General features: G+C 56.4%; 4 protein-coding genes across 12 annotated transcripts in view; 2 read left to right on the forward strand and 2 right to left on the reverse strand.

Moving 5' to 3' along the window:
• Nucleotides 1-232: 232 nt before the first annotated feature.
• Ndufa11 (NADH:ubiquinone oxidoreductase subunit A11) lies at nucleotides 233-4,649 on the reverse strand. The gene is made up of 4 exons (XM_020166501.2): nucleotides 4,443-4,649; nucleotides 1,701-1,793; nucleotides 1,349-1,471; nucleotides 233-417 (listed from the first exon to the last, which is right to left on the reverse strand). Exons 1-4 carry the CDS (start codon nucleotides 4,537-4,539, stop codon nucleotides 305-307), a joined length of 426 nt encoding a protein of 141 aa, XP_020022090.1. The 5' UTR covers nucleotides 4,540-4,649; the 3' UTR covers nucleotides 233-304.
• Nucleotides 4,650-4,703: 54 nt separating this feature from the next.
• On the forward strand, nucleotides 4,704-8,920 carry Vmac (vimentin type intermediate filament associated coiled-coil protein). The gene is made up of 2 exons (XM_020166502.2): nucleotides 4,704-5,884; nucleotides 6,879-8,920. Exons 1-2 carry the CDS (start codon nucleotides 5,706-5,708, stop codon nucleotides 7,195-7,197), a joined length of 498 nt encoding a protein of 165 aa, XP_020022091.1. The 5' UTR covers nucleotides 4,704-5,705; the 3' UTR covers nucleotides 7,198-8,920.
• A 1,865-nt stretch (nucleotides 8,921-10,785) lies between these two features.
• On the forward strand, nucleotides 10,786-12,594 carry Caps (calcyphosine). Of its 2 annotated transcripts, none has more exons than XM_074054430.1 (6): nucleotides 10,786-11,150; nucleotides 11,261-11,364; nucleotides 11,440-11,617; nucleotides 11,792-11,998; nucleotides 12,075-12,208; nucleotides 12,458-12,594. In XM_074054430.1, exons 2-5 carry the CDS (start codon nucleotides 11,282-11,284, stop codon nucleotides 12,174-12,176), a joined length of 570 nt encoding a protein of 189 aa, XP_073910531.1. In that variant the 5' UTR covers nucleotides 10,786-11,150; nucleotides 11,261-11,281; the 3' UTR covers nucleotides 12,177-12,208; nucleotides 12,458-12,594. The 2 variants fall into 2 exon arrangements, with proteins under 2 accessions (XP_073910531.1, XP_020022092.2); XM_020166503.2 differs by having other exon boundaries at nucleotides 10,819-11,150; nucleotides 12,075-12,201.
• Nucleotides 12,595-12,597: 3 nt separating this feature from the next.
• The window catches only part of Ranbp3 (RAN binding protein 3), a 53,665-nt gene continuing 50,956 nt past the window's right edge, over nucleotides 12,598-15,306 (reverse strand). For all 8 annotated transcript variants that reach the window (XM_074054425.1, XM_074054424.1, XM_074054422.1 and 5 more), the window contains 3 exons: nucleotides 14,518-14,660; nucleotides 13,915-14,098; nucleotides 12,598-13,809 (listed from right to left, as the gene is read on the reverse strand). In XM_074054425.1, coding sequence (XP_073910526.1) covers nucleotides 13,766-13,809; nucleotides 13,915-14,098; nucleotides 14,518-14,660 — 371 coding nt within the window. In that variant the 3' untranslated portion in view covers nucleotides 12,598-13,765. The remainder of the gene's footprint in view (nucleotides 13,810-13,914; nucleotides 14,099-14,517; nucleotides 14,661-15,306) is intronic.

Raw genomic sequence — 15,306 nt, forward strand, 5'->3', positions numbered from 1 at the left:
TACTTCAGCTGGGTCAGGCTGGCGCCCTTGGCCTTGTCAGAGAGAGCCCACAGCCAGAACAGCAGGCGCCCGGACGCGTGTGAGGCCTTATCTGTCACTCCCTCAGAAGCCCAGAGCCAGGCTGCAGGCCGGGGCGTGTGCTGGTCTTATCTCCTTCCTCACTTCACCCCCGATCCACCCCAAGCCTCCCTCGCTCATTGGCACGTGACCATTACCAAGTCCTCCAGATCACTCAGACACATATATACAGAGTTTATTTCTGGGCACAGGTCCCCCTGCCCCAAGTCCTGCGGCGCGGCAGGGCTCACACCTTGGGGTCTGGAAATACCTCCCAGCCCTCCACCTGGCCCATCTTGAACAAGGCAGCGGCGATGCCCATATACACGCAGCCGGTGGCAGCGATCCCGTAGCTGTGGGCTGTAAGAGAAGGGGACATTGGGTGTGGGACTCAGTCTGTGCTGGAGGCCCCTCACCCAGAGGATCGACCAGCTGCAGGAGGACATAAGGCGTGGGAGACTGGGAGACTAAGGCCCTTCCCAGAAGGAACCAGGGCTGTTGAGTCCTTACCCCACTCCACATCAACCACTATGAGGGGTGAGAGGGGCCCCACACTGTCCCCCGTCCAGGCTCAGACATCTTAGTGTCTTGACCACTCCTGGTCCAGGTTGAGCGGAGGTGCGCAGAGGCGCCCTGCTCACTCAGACTCTTCTGTTGTAGAGAAAGGTGGTGCGTCCCATCCCCCAGCACCTGCTGGGGACTCAGGACAGACTCCTGGCAGCAGGACCAGTCCTGCTGGGCTGCAGCCAGAGCTGGACTGCAGCCATATGCAGATTTCAACCAGCCCCAATCAGTAAGGCCACATGCACCCCTTGTGACCCTTGGTCCCTGCATTTGTACAGTGAAGAAGAGGAGCTCTTTTGCACAGCCCTGGGCCCAGTGCAGCAATGCGAGGTCCACCACCTCCTCTCTGCACCACAGGCCAGAGAGGATGGAGATGGTTGGTGATGTCTTCTGACAAGGTGTGGTAGGCAGGAGAGGGTGTGGAGCAGGGATGGCAGGGCTACTGGACTGTATACGGCATGGTCAAAAGAGTGAGGGAGAAGCTGTGCTGACATCTAGGGAAGACCTCAGCCCATGCAAAGGTCCTGAGGCAGGGGGGCGCCCAGCGTGATGGAGCAGCAGCAAGGAGGCCTGTGTGGCTGAAGCAGAGGAAGCGAGAGGGAAGAGGGAATGAGGGAGGGAGGGAGAGAGGGAGGGAAGCAGGAGGGACAGGGACCTGGCAGGTCATGCAGGCCCGGTGGGCAGTGCGACAGAAGGGAAGGAGGTCAGGGATCACTCTGCCACTCACTTCTCGCTCCCAGGGTCAGGCCTCCAGCACAACCTCCAATGAAGTAGTTCAGGGGGTCATCGGGCTTCTCCCGGACCTGGGCGCTGACGCAAGAGGCGAGGCCAAACATGGCTCCCACAGCAGCTGCAGGAGTACACGGAGGATGGGAGCTGAACCAGGGGCCCAGTGGGGGTCATGTGGGAGCTCCCTGGAAGCCCACTGCCCTAAGCACCGGCTCAGCCTGCAGCTGGTCTCTTGGCACCCACTCCTCCCAGTACCCTCTGTGCCCGATGAACATCCTATGTCCCCAGTGGCCTGGACTGCGCACAGGGGCTGGGATATGTGCTCCACGAGCTGTGTGGCCCACGCTCACCTGCAGTAAAGGTGTATCGTCCAACCCTTGCCACTCCATCGAGGATGGAGCCCGGGGGATTGAGTGTGACACTGTAGGCCGAGGTAGTGAGGCCTGCAAGACAAAGGGGTCGAGGCTGCTCAGAGCTTGGCCTCAGTGCCAAGGAACAGCCCTGCCCGTCTGAGCTCCTAGGCCAGGCGGCTGGTGGGCAGCAGTGCTGGACTCAAACCCAGGCCTACTGCTGCCCAGCCCAATTCTCCCTACCCTCCCTGTTCCTGAGCTAGCCAACACCAGCTCCTGCAGATCCTGCTGGGTCCCCATGTGCACCTTGGCAGGGCACTAACCAACAGATAGAGGACTGTTCATGGTGGAGATGAGAATAGGCCAAGGGGCTTCTGGCCTTCTGCCACCAGCTCAGCCACTACTGTGGCGCCCCCACTGGCCTGGCAACTGGCTGCTCCCATCAAAGGCTTCATTTTTCAGTGGGGCCCAGGGCCTCAGCCTAATCCTGCTTGGCAGCAGCTGGGTCAAAGATGCCAACGCCTCCTTGTGGATCTTCCCCTGCACTGGCAACTCAGCCTGGCGCATCCCTCACACCTGGCTGGCTTGGCTACCTCCCACACTCGCACAGCCCCGCCACTCTGGTCAGCTTTTCCATCTCTGCCACCTCCCTGGCTCTAACACTGGCTTTTATGTAAAGCACAAGGGGCCCAGGCAGGTACTGGGCTTGGAGCCCAGAGCCAGGTGGGTGGTGAGGAAGGTTCCATCCTAGCCCACCTTCCCAACAGGGAGTCAAAGACACTGTGTATGAAGCTGAGGCAGGTTTCTAGCAGCTTCCCTCCACCCCCAGTTGGCCCTGCATGGTGACAGGTGGGTTAAGGCTGACTAGCTCCTTATCCCCATTGTCAGAGGACCCTGGCCAGGGCTGAGGCACCTCTTCCTCTCTCCATGGCTTTCCTGGCATGGCCCAGTTGCCACAGGGACTTCTGAGACAGGGCCTGCGCATTCCAGCAAAAATGGAGCTTCCACAGCTGTGTGACAAGGGCAGCCACTGGCCCTCAACCCCACTCAGGGTGCAACGAGCTCTGTTACGTTATTCCCCCAGAGGGACAGAACGACTTGCCTGAACTTGCAGAGCACAGCTGGCCAGGCAGCCAGAAGGTCTGGCCCAGAGTGCATAATCCACCCCTGCCTTGCCCTCCAACTTCGTGGGACAGCACCCCTCTGGCTCAGGTGCCCCCAGCACCCAGCTGCTGTGGTGCCTCAGCTCCACTGGTTGGGGCCCTTTTACATCTGGCAGTGGGGAGCATCTTCGGAGTGGCCCTGAGGAGGTACAAGACTGTTCCCCACTGCACAGATGGAGAAACTGAGGCCCCAGAACAGTGGGAAGAGCTGAATGTGAAGAGCACCCTGCACACCTTGCTTCCCAATCCCACCACAGATCCTAGGACCCCTGGTTGGTCTCAGGTTTGGAGGCTGGGGCTCCCCTCATTGCAGCAAAAGTCCCCATCCTGGGGACTGCTCAGATAACACACACTGCAGCTGGTACAGGGGACTCCCGGATCCACCTGAGACCCAGTGTATTGCGACTGGGGCTTTGATTGGGGCTGGCTTGGAAAGAGGCTCTTAGAATCCTCCCACCCCTCCGGGGCCGGAACCAATCACACAGCGACCCCTAGGGGAACCTCGCTGACCCCAGTCCATACCAGCATCCAGGCCAGGGAGGGATCTGTAGCCCCCCAGCCATGGGGGACAGCATGATCCTGGCCTCCCTGATTACCTTTCAGAGGCCAAGGACTGTCCAGGATCCCCTCAAGGCACAAGGGTCTCTACTGAGGTGATCTTTCCATAGCCCTCCAACGGCACCCCAAACTGCCCCCTCCCGCTCACCCTGTTGCTGGGTCCCTAGCTCCCGGTGACCCTGCAGAGAGCATGCATGCATTCTTTATGACTCACTCACGTCACTGTGCCCACAGGGGCCTCACTCACTCACAGGTATTACCTGCCCACGAGACGCCATGTTCTACTGAAAGTACAGTCACCCTGCCACTCAGGGACACCCATCTCAGGGGAGACACATGGGACAAGTTGCTTCCCAGGTGCGGGGTGGCAGGGAATGAGGGGCTAGGGCAGTAATGAGGGACGGCTCAGGGATGCCTACAGCCACCCGGGTTGCAGCTCACTCAGCGACTCCCTGACATCGCAGCTCTGGCAAGGGTGTCCGCCCTCAGTCCTTCCCTCGAGAGTGCGCACTTGAGATAGGCTGTCTTCCCCAACCCCGAAGCTCCTCAAAACATCAGTCTGTCCCCACCGTGTGCAAACAGAGGGGCGCACACACACACACCAACGCCGACGTTCCTCCGATGTTTTGAAGGACCCCCAAATCTCCCTAAAGGGGCTGGGGGTGTGGCTCCTGATTCCCCAAGTAATCTCAAATGCACTTGTTGCAAAGTCTCAGAGGGGACCATGATAAAGGCTCTGGCTCATTCGACAACTTCCTGGGGACCTGGAGATAGAGTCACCAAATCCCGCACCACTGACGCCTCTGACGACCCGACTATCTTCTGTACACCTACCTCCCTGGACCCACCCACCAACCCTGTCGGGTTGCATCTATCTTTTATACAAGAGACGCCACGGTGGCCCTCGGACACCCCAATGACCACCCCGCGAGATTCCCGGCGTCCATGACCTGCCCAGGCAGACCCCCAGGGACCCTGTGACCTCCCTGCGGCCTCCGGCTAGGAGCCGGCTGGCGCTCACCCACGGCGGCGCCGATACTGGTGCTGGCGTAGGTTTTGCGGTGGCACTCGGTGCCGTCGGGGATGTCCGTATACTGACGAAATAGCCTCCGAGCCATGGCCACGCCGCCCTCACACAGCACTGCAGACCCCGCCGGCTCCGCGCTCCCAAGGGCAGCTGCCGCTAACTCTCGCGAGACTCCTGAGCGGCGTGCGCAGCCTCCTAGATGGACCGTTCTGGCAGCAAATACACAACTTTATTAGGCGCCGCGGACAAGGACACAGGTCGTGCGCATGCGCAAGGGGATTGAGTCCGCCGTAAGAGGAGCATGTGCATCACCGTGCGGATTCCGGAATGGGGAAACGGAGGCCCGCCGTGATCAGTAAAGATAGGTTTCGCTAATCCCAGCTCAGAGGGTCCTAATTTAGGGAAGTTGACTACTGGAGGTGGGGTCCAATTTAGGGGAGGGAGTGACGGGTTCTTGGCCAATCCCCATGCACAGACTAGAGCGAGAGGCCAGACTCCACTTGATAGGAGAGATACGTAATTATGAGGCGGGGCATGGTGGGGCTGTGGCCACTCCTAGAACTAGAATCTGTATGGGGCGTGGTCGTGCCCTCTAGCCATTTCCCAAATAGGAGGCCGAACCGCGTGCCACTATTTTGGGGCGGGGCTTACCGGGAATGTGACCAACCCCAGTGCTAGGATCTTAGCTGGCCAACATCTAGGACTAACCTGCGGCTGCTCCAAGCACAAGATCAAGGTGTGCGCTTGGCGAGGGGCCGTGGGAGAACCAAACACATAACCTGAAAGGGCCTTGATCACTTAGAGGTTGCAGAGTGTTTAAGAGGCGCAGTCTTTCTTTTGGGACTGCAGGTTCCTGTGAGCGTGGGCATGCTTGTTGTTCCGCGAAGTGTGGACCAATCCTGGTGTTAACTTCCTAGGAGGGCGGGGCTTATCGAGAAGGTGTGACCAATCCTATTGCCAGAGCCTGGGCGAAGCGAGCCGCCGAAGGACACGGCCGACTGGGGGATGTGGCCTGTCGTCAAGATCTTAATCAATCTTGGAGTTAGGCCGGCCTTAGGGGCGGAGTTCCAAGGTGCTGGAACCAGTGAGGGTGTTCCGGTTTGAGCAACGCAAACCCCTAGCACTAGGGGCGTGGCCTAGGGGTGGACTGTGGTCAATCCAGCAGACCTCGAGGGGCGTGGTCGCCGGGGGCGGGGCCTTGTCAGTTGCGGGCCGCCCTGGGTGGGGCGTGGCAGGGCCTGGACCTCAGCGGGGGCCATGTCCACGCCGCCCGCGCTACAGATCCGGGAGGCGAACGCGCACCTGGCGGCTGTGCACCGGCGCGCCGCGGAGCTCGAGGCACGGCTGGACGCGGCGGAGCGTACGGTCCGCGCCCAGGCCGAGCGCCTGGCCCGCCACGACCAGCAGTTGGACGAGCTGGGCCGCGCCAAGGACAGGTGAGGCCCTGGGCGGCCAGGTGGTCTTCCCAGAGGAGGGGATCGGAGGAGGAGCTGAGACTGGAAGAAGAAGGAAGGGCGGGGGAAAACTGCGTGCATTTACGTCGGGGCTGGACTTCCTTTGGGACTGGGGACAAAAAAAAGAAACACCAAAAAACTGGAATTAGTCATCGGTATGTACAGTTGAGAGATAGGAAGCAAGGGTGCATTTCCAACTATCCCATAAAGCCAAATCAGCTGGTAACGAGTGGCGTAAGGACTGGCGACCACCTGTTGTAGGCACCGGGAGCCACGGCAGGGTTGGCCATGAGCAAGGGAGGCTGGACTCAAGTCACCGCTTGCGAAGTCCCTCTGGCCGCTGAGGATCGGAAGGGATGAGACAAGCGCCAGGGAGGAGGGAGGAGACAGCTAATTCCGAGCTATTCGCCTCCTCCAGTGGTGTTTACTGAGCACCTGTGTGGGCCAGGCACTGTGCTGGTGCTGGAGCTCACTGGTAGGAGACAGGCACATCACTGGGTGCATATATGATAGGATGGTGGGGAGCTGCTGGGGGGCTTTTTCTAGCAGGAGCCCCAGTGGGAAAAGTCGCGAAGCAGGAGCTGCAGGTAGAGGGGGAGCCATGGTTACTTAGCTACAGCAGCTGGACAGCTTTTAAACAGTAAAAGCTGTTTTTGGAGTCTGAAGAGTGAGGTCAGGGAGCTAGCCTGATCTGGTTCTGGTGAGGGCTGTCTCTCTTCCTGGCTGGCAGACTTCCACTTTGTCTTTTTATAAGGATACAAATTCCATCACCACCTGCTGGCAATTCCAGTTCCTCCTGGTGGGGGAACTGAGGCTTCCACATAGGAATTTGGGGGCGAAACAAACATTTAGCCCCTGAGAAGGGGGGACCTTGGGGCAGTGGTTGACAGAGGTGGGGAGCCTCTGGAGGGCTGGGAGCGGAGAGGAGCTGCCCCTCCAGTTCCTGGTGTAAATGTCACTTTTGCTTTTCCACCAGGGAGATTTCGGCTCTCCAGGAGCAGCTCCTGACCTCTGAGGCCATGATCCACAGCCTTCAGGCTGCTGTGCGCCAGAGGGACGAGCTCATCGTGCAGCTGCAGCCCCGGGCTGACCTGCTTCGTGACATCTGTCGTTCGAGGCCACCCTTGGCTGCACTGCTGGCTGCCCTGACTGAGGCTGAGCGTCTGGGCCCCTTGCCAGCCAGTGACCCGGACCACTTGCTCCCCGATGGGCCTGGCCCACCCCTTGTCAACGACACTGAGGAGGAGGGAGACCAGAAACACCTCCAGCCTTCGGTGATAGGGACCACTGTGTGAGCCCTGGAGCCCAGATTTCAGAATGATGCAGAAGGCCCCTTCTGGCATCTTAGGGGGTCACTATTGTCATGGAGAGGACCCTGGGGGCAGGGCCAAGCTTGAAAACAAGCAAAAGTTCAAGTTTAAATTTTTAAAATTTTTTGCAGTTCTGGAGATCGAAAGGTCAAGTTTTTACATGGGCCCACAGTTAAATATAGTTTAGCCCACAAAGTTAAAAACCAACCAACCAACCAACCAGCAGATCACCGGTGGCTCATGCCTGTAATCCCAGCTCCCTGAGAGGCTGAGAGTGGGAGGATTGAGATTCCTGGCCAGCCTGGGCAAATAGTTTGTGAGATCCCATCTCCAAAATAACCAGAGCAAAGTGGATGGCAGGGGTGGCTGAGCACCTGCTTTGCAAGTGGGAAGCCCTGAGTTCAAACCTCAGTCCCCCCTGCCATACACACACACACACACACACACACACACACACCTAGAAAAAGAAAAAGAAATCAGTGACAATAAAAAAACAACCAAGCTTTAAATCTCTCACCTTTGTTGAAAACCTGACATTGCTTACATGAAACCTGCAGATTGTTGACTGGCTGTCCCCACCTGGATGTGAGTCCTGGCACTTCTTTAGTCAGGTGTGAGACTCATTGTCCCTGACCTCTAGGCTATCAGTGTGACCTGGAAGCACATGAGTTTGAAGCCTTTCTCTGTCCAGTGGACACAAATGGTATCAAGTTCCATGTGATTTGAGTTTTTCTCCCATTTTTCCCTCTTGGCCTGTTTTTTTTTTTTTCATTTTTCTTTTATTATTCATATGTGCATACAAGGCTTGGTTTATTTTGTTTTTTTGTTGCATTCTGGGGGTAAAGCTTTTTATTTTTTATTCCAGACCAGAAAGGGGAGCTTCAAGCCTCCTTACCTGAAGTAGTCTCCCCCACTACCTCCACTCCAAACTATTTTCTTTTCTTTGTGGAGCTTCTGATCTCCATGAGAGCAGGGATTTTTGTCGCTCATTCTCTGTCATCAGTGGCTGACACACACCAGCTGGCCCTGAAGGAAGCCAGGGGCTCCTGGCAAATTGGATAAGCCCCTCACTTACCCTGGGGTCAGTCTAGCATTTGTAGCAAGTAGCTGTCTCCATTTTTTTTTTTTTTTTTTGTGGTACTGGGCTTGAACTCAGGGCCTACACTTCTAGCCACTCCACCAGCCCTTCTTTGTGATGGGTTTTTTTTTAGATAGGGTCTTTCAGAGCTGTTGCCCAGGCTGGCTTTGAACCTCAATCCTGATCCTGAGTAGCTGGGATTACAGATGTGAGCCTCCGGCGCCGGGCTCATTGTCTCCTCTTGATACCCCCTAGAGAATCTGTTTTTTAATTCCATGTTTCTACGATGTCCTCCTTGTCCCAAAACATTCAGGGTGCTTTTTATCAAAAGACCCCTGTGCCTTCTCACACCCAGCTGTGTGGCAAATGTTTCCCAGCTTTCACACTCAGGGAATTGTCATGTCAGGAGCTGCTGAGGGGCAGGTAGGGTCTCTTTGGCCAGAAAGGTGTGTGGCCATGCTGCCTTCCCACCTGGCATCTAACAGTGACCCCTCAGTGCAGTGACAATGGCCTTTTTTATCCTCCTCATGAATACTGGGTTGGGGGTTAGGTTTGGGAAGGGTTGTCTATACAAAGAGAGGGCAGGTTGGGGCCTGCCTGTTCTCAAGAATAAACTGGATCATTTCTTGGCCTGGGTCCTTCATTCTTTCTTCTTGGTGTGGGGGTTGGAGAGGTGGCTTCAGTATTACTTGTGACCTGGCTGGGGCCCTACCAGGCGTTGGAGACACAACTTACAGTCTTGAGGGCTTGTACCAGGCTGCTGCACACACAGTTGTGTCTAATCTTTGCACCACCTGTGGACACAGGCACTGTCCCCATTTTACAGCTATGTAAACTGAGGCTCAGAGAAGTGAAGGGAAACAGCTTCTAGGTCTGGAGGGCAACATCACTTCCATTTTTTTGGGGTGTAGGAAATTCTTCCTCTTATTTTTTGCAGTGCTGGGGATGGAGCCCAGGGCCTCGCACATGCCAGGTTAGTCCTACTTCAGTGAACCATACCTTAGCCTAACATCTTTTAACTTTTGGTGGGACTGTGGTTTGAACTCAGGGCTTTGAACTTGCAACATAGGGGCTGTACTGCTTGAGCCACACCCCCAGTCCATTTTGCTCTGGTTGTTTACTTGCCTGGGCTCACCTCAAACCTTGAGTCTCCTGATTTCAACCTCCCAAGTACCTGGGATTGCAGATGTGAACTACTGGCACGCAGCTCATCTGATTTTTTTTTTTTTGGCAGTGCTGGAGTTTGAACTCAGGGCCTCATGCTTGTTAGGCAGGTGATCTACCACTTGAGCTACTCTGCCAGCCCCTATTTTGTGTTGGATATTTTTCCAGATAGAGTCTTGTGAACTATTTGCCTGGGCTGGCTTTGAACTATGATCCTCCTGATCTCTACCTCCTGAGTAGCTGGGATTACAGCTACCAGCGCTGGGCTCATCCGATTTTTTTTTTTTTTTTGCAGTACTGAGGCTTGAACTCAGGGTCTGCACCTTGAGCTACTCCACCAGTCCTTTTTTGGAAGTGTATTTTCGAGATAGGGTCTTGCAAACTATTTGCCTAGGCTGGCTTTGAACTGCAATGCTCCTGATCTCTGCCTCCTGAGTAGTGAGTTACAGGTGTGAGCCACAGCACCCAGCTTCATCTGATTTTTAAAAATAAGAATTTCTGGGATTGGTGCAGTTCAGTGGAATAGCACTTGGCTTGCAAGAGTGAGGCCATTGGTTCTATCTCCAATAATAGAAAATGGAAAAAAAAAAAGATGCCCAAACAAGAGCTATAATTGTGATTATATTTTATGTATTTCTCTAGGAAAACATGGATACATGTAACATTCACTAAAATAAAACAGTGGGGTTGGGGGCTGGGTCTGAGCACATTTACTTACTTAGCTGGTTTTAGGGTCTGGGTTCCATTCTCAGCACTGCAGAAAGAACGAAAAGTAACACAAAACAATGAAATACTTCTCTGCCTACTCAATTTTGGATTGCAGTTAGCCACTGGAAATTGTGCAGCCAAATGTCACTGTGGTTTGTCATTAGCTGTTGAACTGGGTGTGGGTGGGGCCCTCCCTCCCTAGGGAGCTTGTCATCTGTGGATCATTTTCTGACCACAAAGGCAATTTCCAGCAAGGCTTTGGCAGCACTGGGGTTTGAACTCAGGACCTCACGCTTAGTAGGCAGGCACTCTTACCACTTGAGCCACTCCACCACACGTTTTTGTGATGGTTTTTTTTTTGAGATAAGGTCTTGTGAACTATTTGCCCGGAGCTGGCTTTGAACCGCCATCCTCCTGATCTCTGCTTCCTGAGTAGCCACATGGCAAGGCCACATTTTGAATAAGCCTCTGCCTATTCCCATGAGTCTCTAAGCAAGAGCAACATTTAAGTCCTGGGAGACCCAAGCATCTCAGCCGGCAATTATGTCCCATGTCTTTGTGAGGGTGACTTATGTCTGGGCCTGCTTCTCTATTTGCCCCACAGGGCCCTTGGCTGGCCAGCTGTCATAAGCTAGCTCTTTAAGTAATGTTAGGGTCTAAAGACCAACCAACAAAAGATTGCATACTGTGACTGGCCTCTAAAACCAAAAACGGCTTTGTAGAAGCTAATGTGTTGTGTTGGTAGGGCTCGTGGGTGTGGATTCCACAGCCACTGGTCTCGAGTGGGCTGGCTGTAGCCCAGGCCTGTACACTGCAGGGCTAGGTGTAAGCGAGCTGGTTCCTTCAGCCGCCCTCTGCCCCAGCACAGGGAGTTCCAGCAGGGCTCCTCCCAGTCTCCAGAGACGGCTTCCGTAGCAACAGATTTGCTAGGCAGGACGCAAAACTAACGCTGGGCAGAGCCGGCAGGACTCTGGGGCAGACAGACCAGGTGAGTGAGTGAGCATGAGGGCCCTGGGGTGGGGTGGGTGGGTGAGCAGCACCCCACTGTGTGCCTGGCCAGCGAAGCTTGGAGTCCCACCAGGACTTCTCCCCCTCCAGCTGTCCAGCAACTGATTCAGCATGGACTCCGTGGATGCCACTATGGAGAGGCTGCGAGCACAGTGCCTGTCCCGAGGCACCTCAGGCATCCAGGGCTTGGCCAGGTGAGGGGGTCTTCCTCACCCCTCCCAGCCTCCAGCCCCAGGGATTGCTGCTGAACCGCACATCCCCTGCCCCAGGTTTTTCCGTCGCCTGGACCGGGACGGGAGCCGGTCCCTGGATGCCAGGGAGCTCCGACGGGGCCTTGCAGAGCTGGGGCTGGTGCTGGACAAGGCAGAGGCGGAAGGTGTGTGCAGGCGCTGGGACCGCGATGGCAGCGGGACCCTGGACCTGGAGGAGTTTCTGCAGGCACTGCGGGTGAGGCCACCTTGGGAATGTCCCTGGGGGTGACTGGGCAGCACGGTGGGGTTCATCTTGAGTTGGTTCAGAGGTGTGGGCTTGGGGCAATGCCTCCAGTGCCCAAAACATGCTGCCTTGGGGGGGTTTAGGACCCCTGCAATGCTCTGCCCCCAGTCACCACCCCGCCCCTAGCCCCCTATGTCCCAGGCCCGGAAAGCAGTCATCTCAGCTGCCTTCGCAAAGCTGGACCGCAGTGGGGATGGTGTGGTGACTGTGGATGACCTCCGTGGGGTGTACAGTGGCCATGCCCACCCCAAGGTTCGGAGTGGAGAGTGGACAGAGGAGGAGGCCCTCCACTGTTTCCTGGACACCTTTGACGCCTCTAACAAGGATGGGCAGGTGGGTGGCTGTGTGACACCCCCTCCTCTGTGGCAGCACCCAACCTCAGTCCCCCTCACAGCTTGTCCACCCACAGGTTACACTGGCAGAATTTCAGGACTACTACAGTGGCCTCAGTGCTTCTGTTGACACAGACGAGGAATTCGTGGCCATGATGACCAGTGTCTGGAGGCTGTGAGCAGTGACCCTCACTTGCTCAGCAGGTGCCCGGTATCCATTTCCCCCAGGACTAAGTTTCCACTTTAGGACTGTGTCACCAGAGCAACAGGGCAGCAGAGCCCCAGTGGGAAGCGGGGAGGGGGATGTGTAAGAATGGAAGCCTAAAAACTGGCTGGACCAGTGCTCCTGGCTGGGCCACCAGGCAGACCTGGGACAAAGGTTCCAAGGGGCCAGTGTCACAGGGCCTCAGGGAGAGGGGCCTTCCTGACTTCCCAAGCCTCACCCAACCCATTCCCTCAGGTACCAGTTGGAGAAGCAAGCACTGCTGGTCTGAACGGACACCTGGCCAGGTGTGGAAGAAAATAGGAAAGCTCTGCGGGAGCTGCCCCGGGAGGCAGCTGGGCTTCCTGAGGCCCCTGGGGCAGGCAGGAGGCCGGGGCTTTAGTTAAAAGTTTTAATGTAGTTCCCAAATACATTTCATATGACAATCTTACATAAATGTCCCAAAACACATGGACGTTGTCTGGTCTTACTTGTCACTATTGGCTAAGGCTTAAAGCAGTGTGACAGACCTCTTGGGCTGGCCTCTGGTGTCTTCACTGCCTCAGGCTTGAGGGAGGTCGGGCAGAGCCTGTGAGAGGCCTCCTTCACCCCCAGGGGTGGAAGACTTCCTCTGAAGTCAGGAGGGGCCCTCCTCTGTGGGCCACCCCAAGTGCGTGGGGTCTGGGCACCCCTGCTGTGCGTGCTATGTGTGTGGGGACAGCCTGGTGTCTGGGGCAGGGCCCCTGATGCCCTGCTATGGAGGCCTGATGAGACCTCCTCTGCCTCTCAGAGGCCACAGATGGTCATGTCAAGGGCTGGGCAAGGAATGACCGACAGCAGGAGCAGTTTGCACCCTGGGTGCCTGACGATGGGCAAACCACAAGACATGGATGCAGAGGAGGGTGTGGGGATCCATGGGGGCTTTCCCAGGTCTGTGACCGTCCAGATAGGCATTCCAGGCTCAGACCAGACAGGAGCCCAAACACAGCCCCAGTGGAGGGTCTGCATACCTCCAGCTCAGAGGCTGGGACCCCAGGGAGGATAGCCTGGGGGAGCTATACCTGCTCAGTGCACAGTAGACTCTTAATCCAAGACATCAAAACCAAAGCCTTTGAAATAAAAAAAAAAAAAAAAAAAAAAAAAAAGATCTGTAAAATATAAACCCAAATCAGAGCATGGGAACCGGAAGTAAAGAGAGTAGTAAACAGAACATCCATGGGCCAGTGTCTGCATTCCTGCGAGCAGACCCTGAGGCTGAGACACGCGGGGTGAAGAAAGCAGGTCTCCAAGTCCAGTGAGAAGCCGTGACAAGTCTTAATGTGCCATTTCAATTCAGAGAAGGGGCGGGGAACGCTCTTTTTGGCTCATCAATATGATGAGGTCTCATGTCCCAAACCACATCCAGGCAGTTCCCAGAGTCTGCTTTTGAACGGGGCACGCCAATCCCGACTGTGGCCAACTCGGCGGGTTTGGTTCCAGCCCACCTACGCTGCCTTGGGGAGGGGCGGGCGCTGGACAGACAGACAAAGCAGCAGGCTCACGCGCAGCCGCAGCTGACTCCGGCTGCTATGTGCTCCCGGGTGTCTGTCCATCGGCTTCGTCATTTACGCCTGTGGGAAGAGCAGGGTCTCCTCAGGTCCTGGCCTGTGCCTCAGGTCAGATCACCTGGTTCACAAGTTGCTCCAGGTCCCTCCCGCTGGCCCCGCCCTGCTCACCAGCTCCAGCAGCCCCTGAGGGCGCCAGCACATCATCGTCACTGTCATCCTCTTCATTGGATGGGGCGGCCCCGGGCTCAGGTGCGGGTGTCTTAGCCTCCTGCTCCTGTTCTGCGCGGCTTCGCAGGGCCAGGATGCGGTGGTGCAGTGCTGCGTACAGCTGGCCTGTGTCCTTGGAGCTGGCCTGGGGAGGCAGGCGTTGTGAGCCGGACTCACCTGCTCCTGCCTGTGGTGGCTAGGAGGTGTTGAGGTACCAGGCCTAGAAGGTGTCTCATCCACAAGGGGTCCCAGCCTGCCTCCTGGGTCACATCAAGCATGGCTAGCTGGCCTCTCCTCAAAGGGACACCCCTGTTCCAGGCAGCTTGGGAGGGTCCCAGGGGGCAAGGTTGGTCAGGGCTGCTGACTCCAAACACCCACTCATTTCAGCCTGTCCCTGATTGCTTCTCTGGCTGGGGAGAGGATGACCAAGGAACTGTCGGGGGGCAGGCCAGTGCTCTGGGGTGGAGTGGGGGCCTGCTGACTGGCCCTGAGGTGGCTCACAGGGATGCTGGTGCTAGGAACACCAGTCTGGCTCAGCCCCCACCTCTGTGAGGGGATGCTCACCGAGATCAGGAAGACCTTCACACCCTGGTCCTCGGTGTCCATGGCTGTGATGCGGATGCTCTTCTCACTGGCCTTGTCAATCTGCATCTGTGCCCACAGCTTGGTGTTGAGGATCAGCCGGAGGCTCCCCTGGGTCCGCATCACTGCAACCAATGAGGCCACTTAGACAATGACCCACAACCCGAAGGGGACAAAAGCTTTCTGGGCAAAACCTCTGTGGGCCTTGGCATCACCCAGTGCACAACCCTGAAGGCCCCTGACATTAGCATAGTCTAGTGCTCACGGAGGCCTTTCCCACCAGAATGGGCTTGGGAATACCCACCCAGGGGCCCAACAGCTGGATCTTCCTGTGCTCACATCCCTGGGACCAGGTGTCTCCCTCAGAGGCTGGGGCAAAGGGACAGGGTGTCTGGGTAGCACTAGGTGAGAGTGTCACTGCAGCAGGCTGGCCAAACAGGCTGAATACAGGAAGGCGGTAAGCTGGGGGGTACCCCAGTCACATGTACTATGCAGACCCCATTCATCTGTGTTCGAATGTTTCCATGAGAAAAAAGGAAAAAGAAAAAACCAATCAAGATGTCTGTGGGGATTGTGGACCAGCCTGAGAGGCTCCATCCTACTTTCCTGCCCCTGCTCAGTTTCCAAGGTGTTTTTGAGCTGAAGTACATGAGAACCACATCCACAGGGAATGACGGGAGCTAGCGCTGCACCAGAAACCCCTACCTCCAAGGCAGAAAGGTGCTGCAGTTAGGCAGTGTGTGTGTGTACACACTTTTTTTTTTGTGAACA

Source organism: Castor canadensis, chromosome 14 (genome assembly GCF_047511655.1).
Source record: "Castor canadensis chromosome 14, mCasCan1.hap1v2, whole genome shotgun sequence".
Classification (NCBI taxonomy): domain Eukaryota; kingdom Metazoa; phylum Chordata; class Mammalia; order Rodentia; family Castoridae; genus Castor; species Castor canadensis.

Bases quoted from the DNA above. Each gene is read 5' to 3' on its own strand.
- Ndufa11 (XM_020166501.2), bottom strand. From the start codon at position 4,539: ATGGCTCGGAGGCTATTTCGTCAGTATACGGACATCCCCGACGGCACC. The intron at 1,794-4,442 runs GTGAGCGCCAGC...TTTGTCTTGCAG, and splicing joins CAGTATCGGCGCCGCCGTGG to GCCTCACTACCTCGGCCTAC. The intron at 418-1,348 runs GTGAGTGGCAGA...CTTCTCTTACAG, and splicing joins CCTGACCCTGGGAGCGAGAA to CCCACAGCTACGGGATCGCT.
- Caps (XM_074054430.1), top strand. From the start codon at position 11,282: ATGGACTCCGTGGATGCCACTATGGAGAGGCTGCGAGCACAGTGCCTG. The intron at 11,618-11,791 runs GTGAGGCCACCT...CCCCGCCCCTAG, and splicing joins AGTTTCTGCAGGCACTGCGG to CCCCCTATGTCCCAGGCCCG. The intron at 11,999-12,074 runs GTGGGTGGCTGT...GTCCACCCACAG, and splicing joins CCTCTAACAAGGATGGGCAG to GTTACACTGGCAGAATTTCA.
- Vmac (XM_020166502.2), top strand. From the start codon at position 5,706: ATGTCCACGCCGCCCGCGCTACAGATCCGGGAGGCGAACGCGCACCTG. The intron at 5,885-6,878 runs GTGAGGCCCTGG...CTTTTCCACCAG, and splicing joins CTGGGCCGCGCCAAGGACAG to GGAGATTTCGGCTCTCCAGG.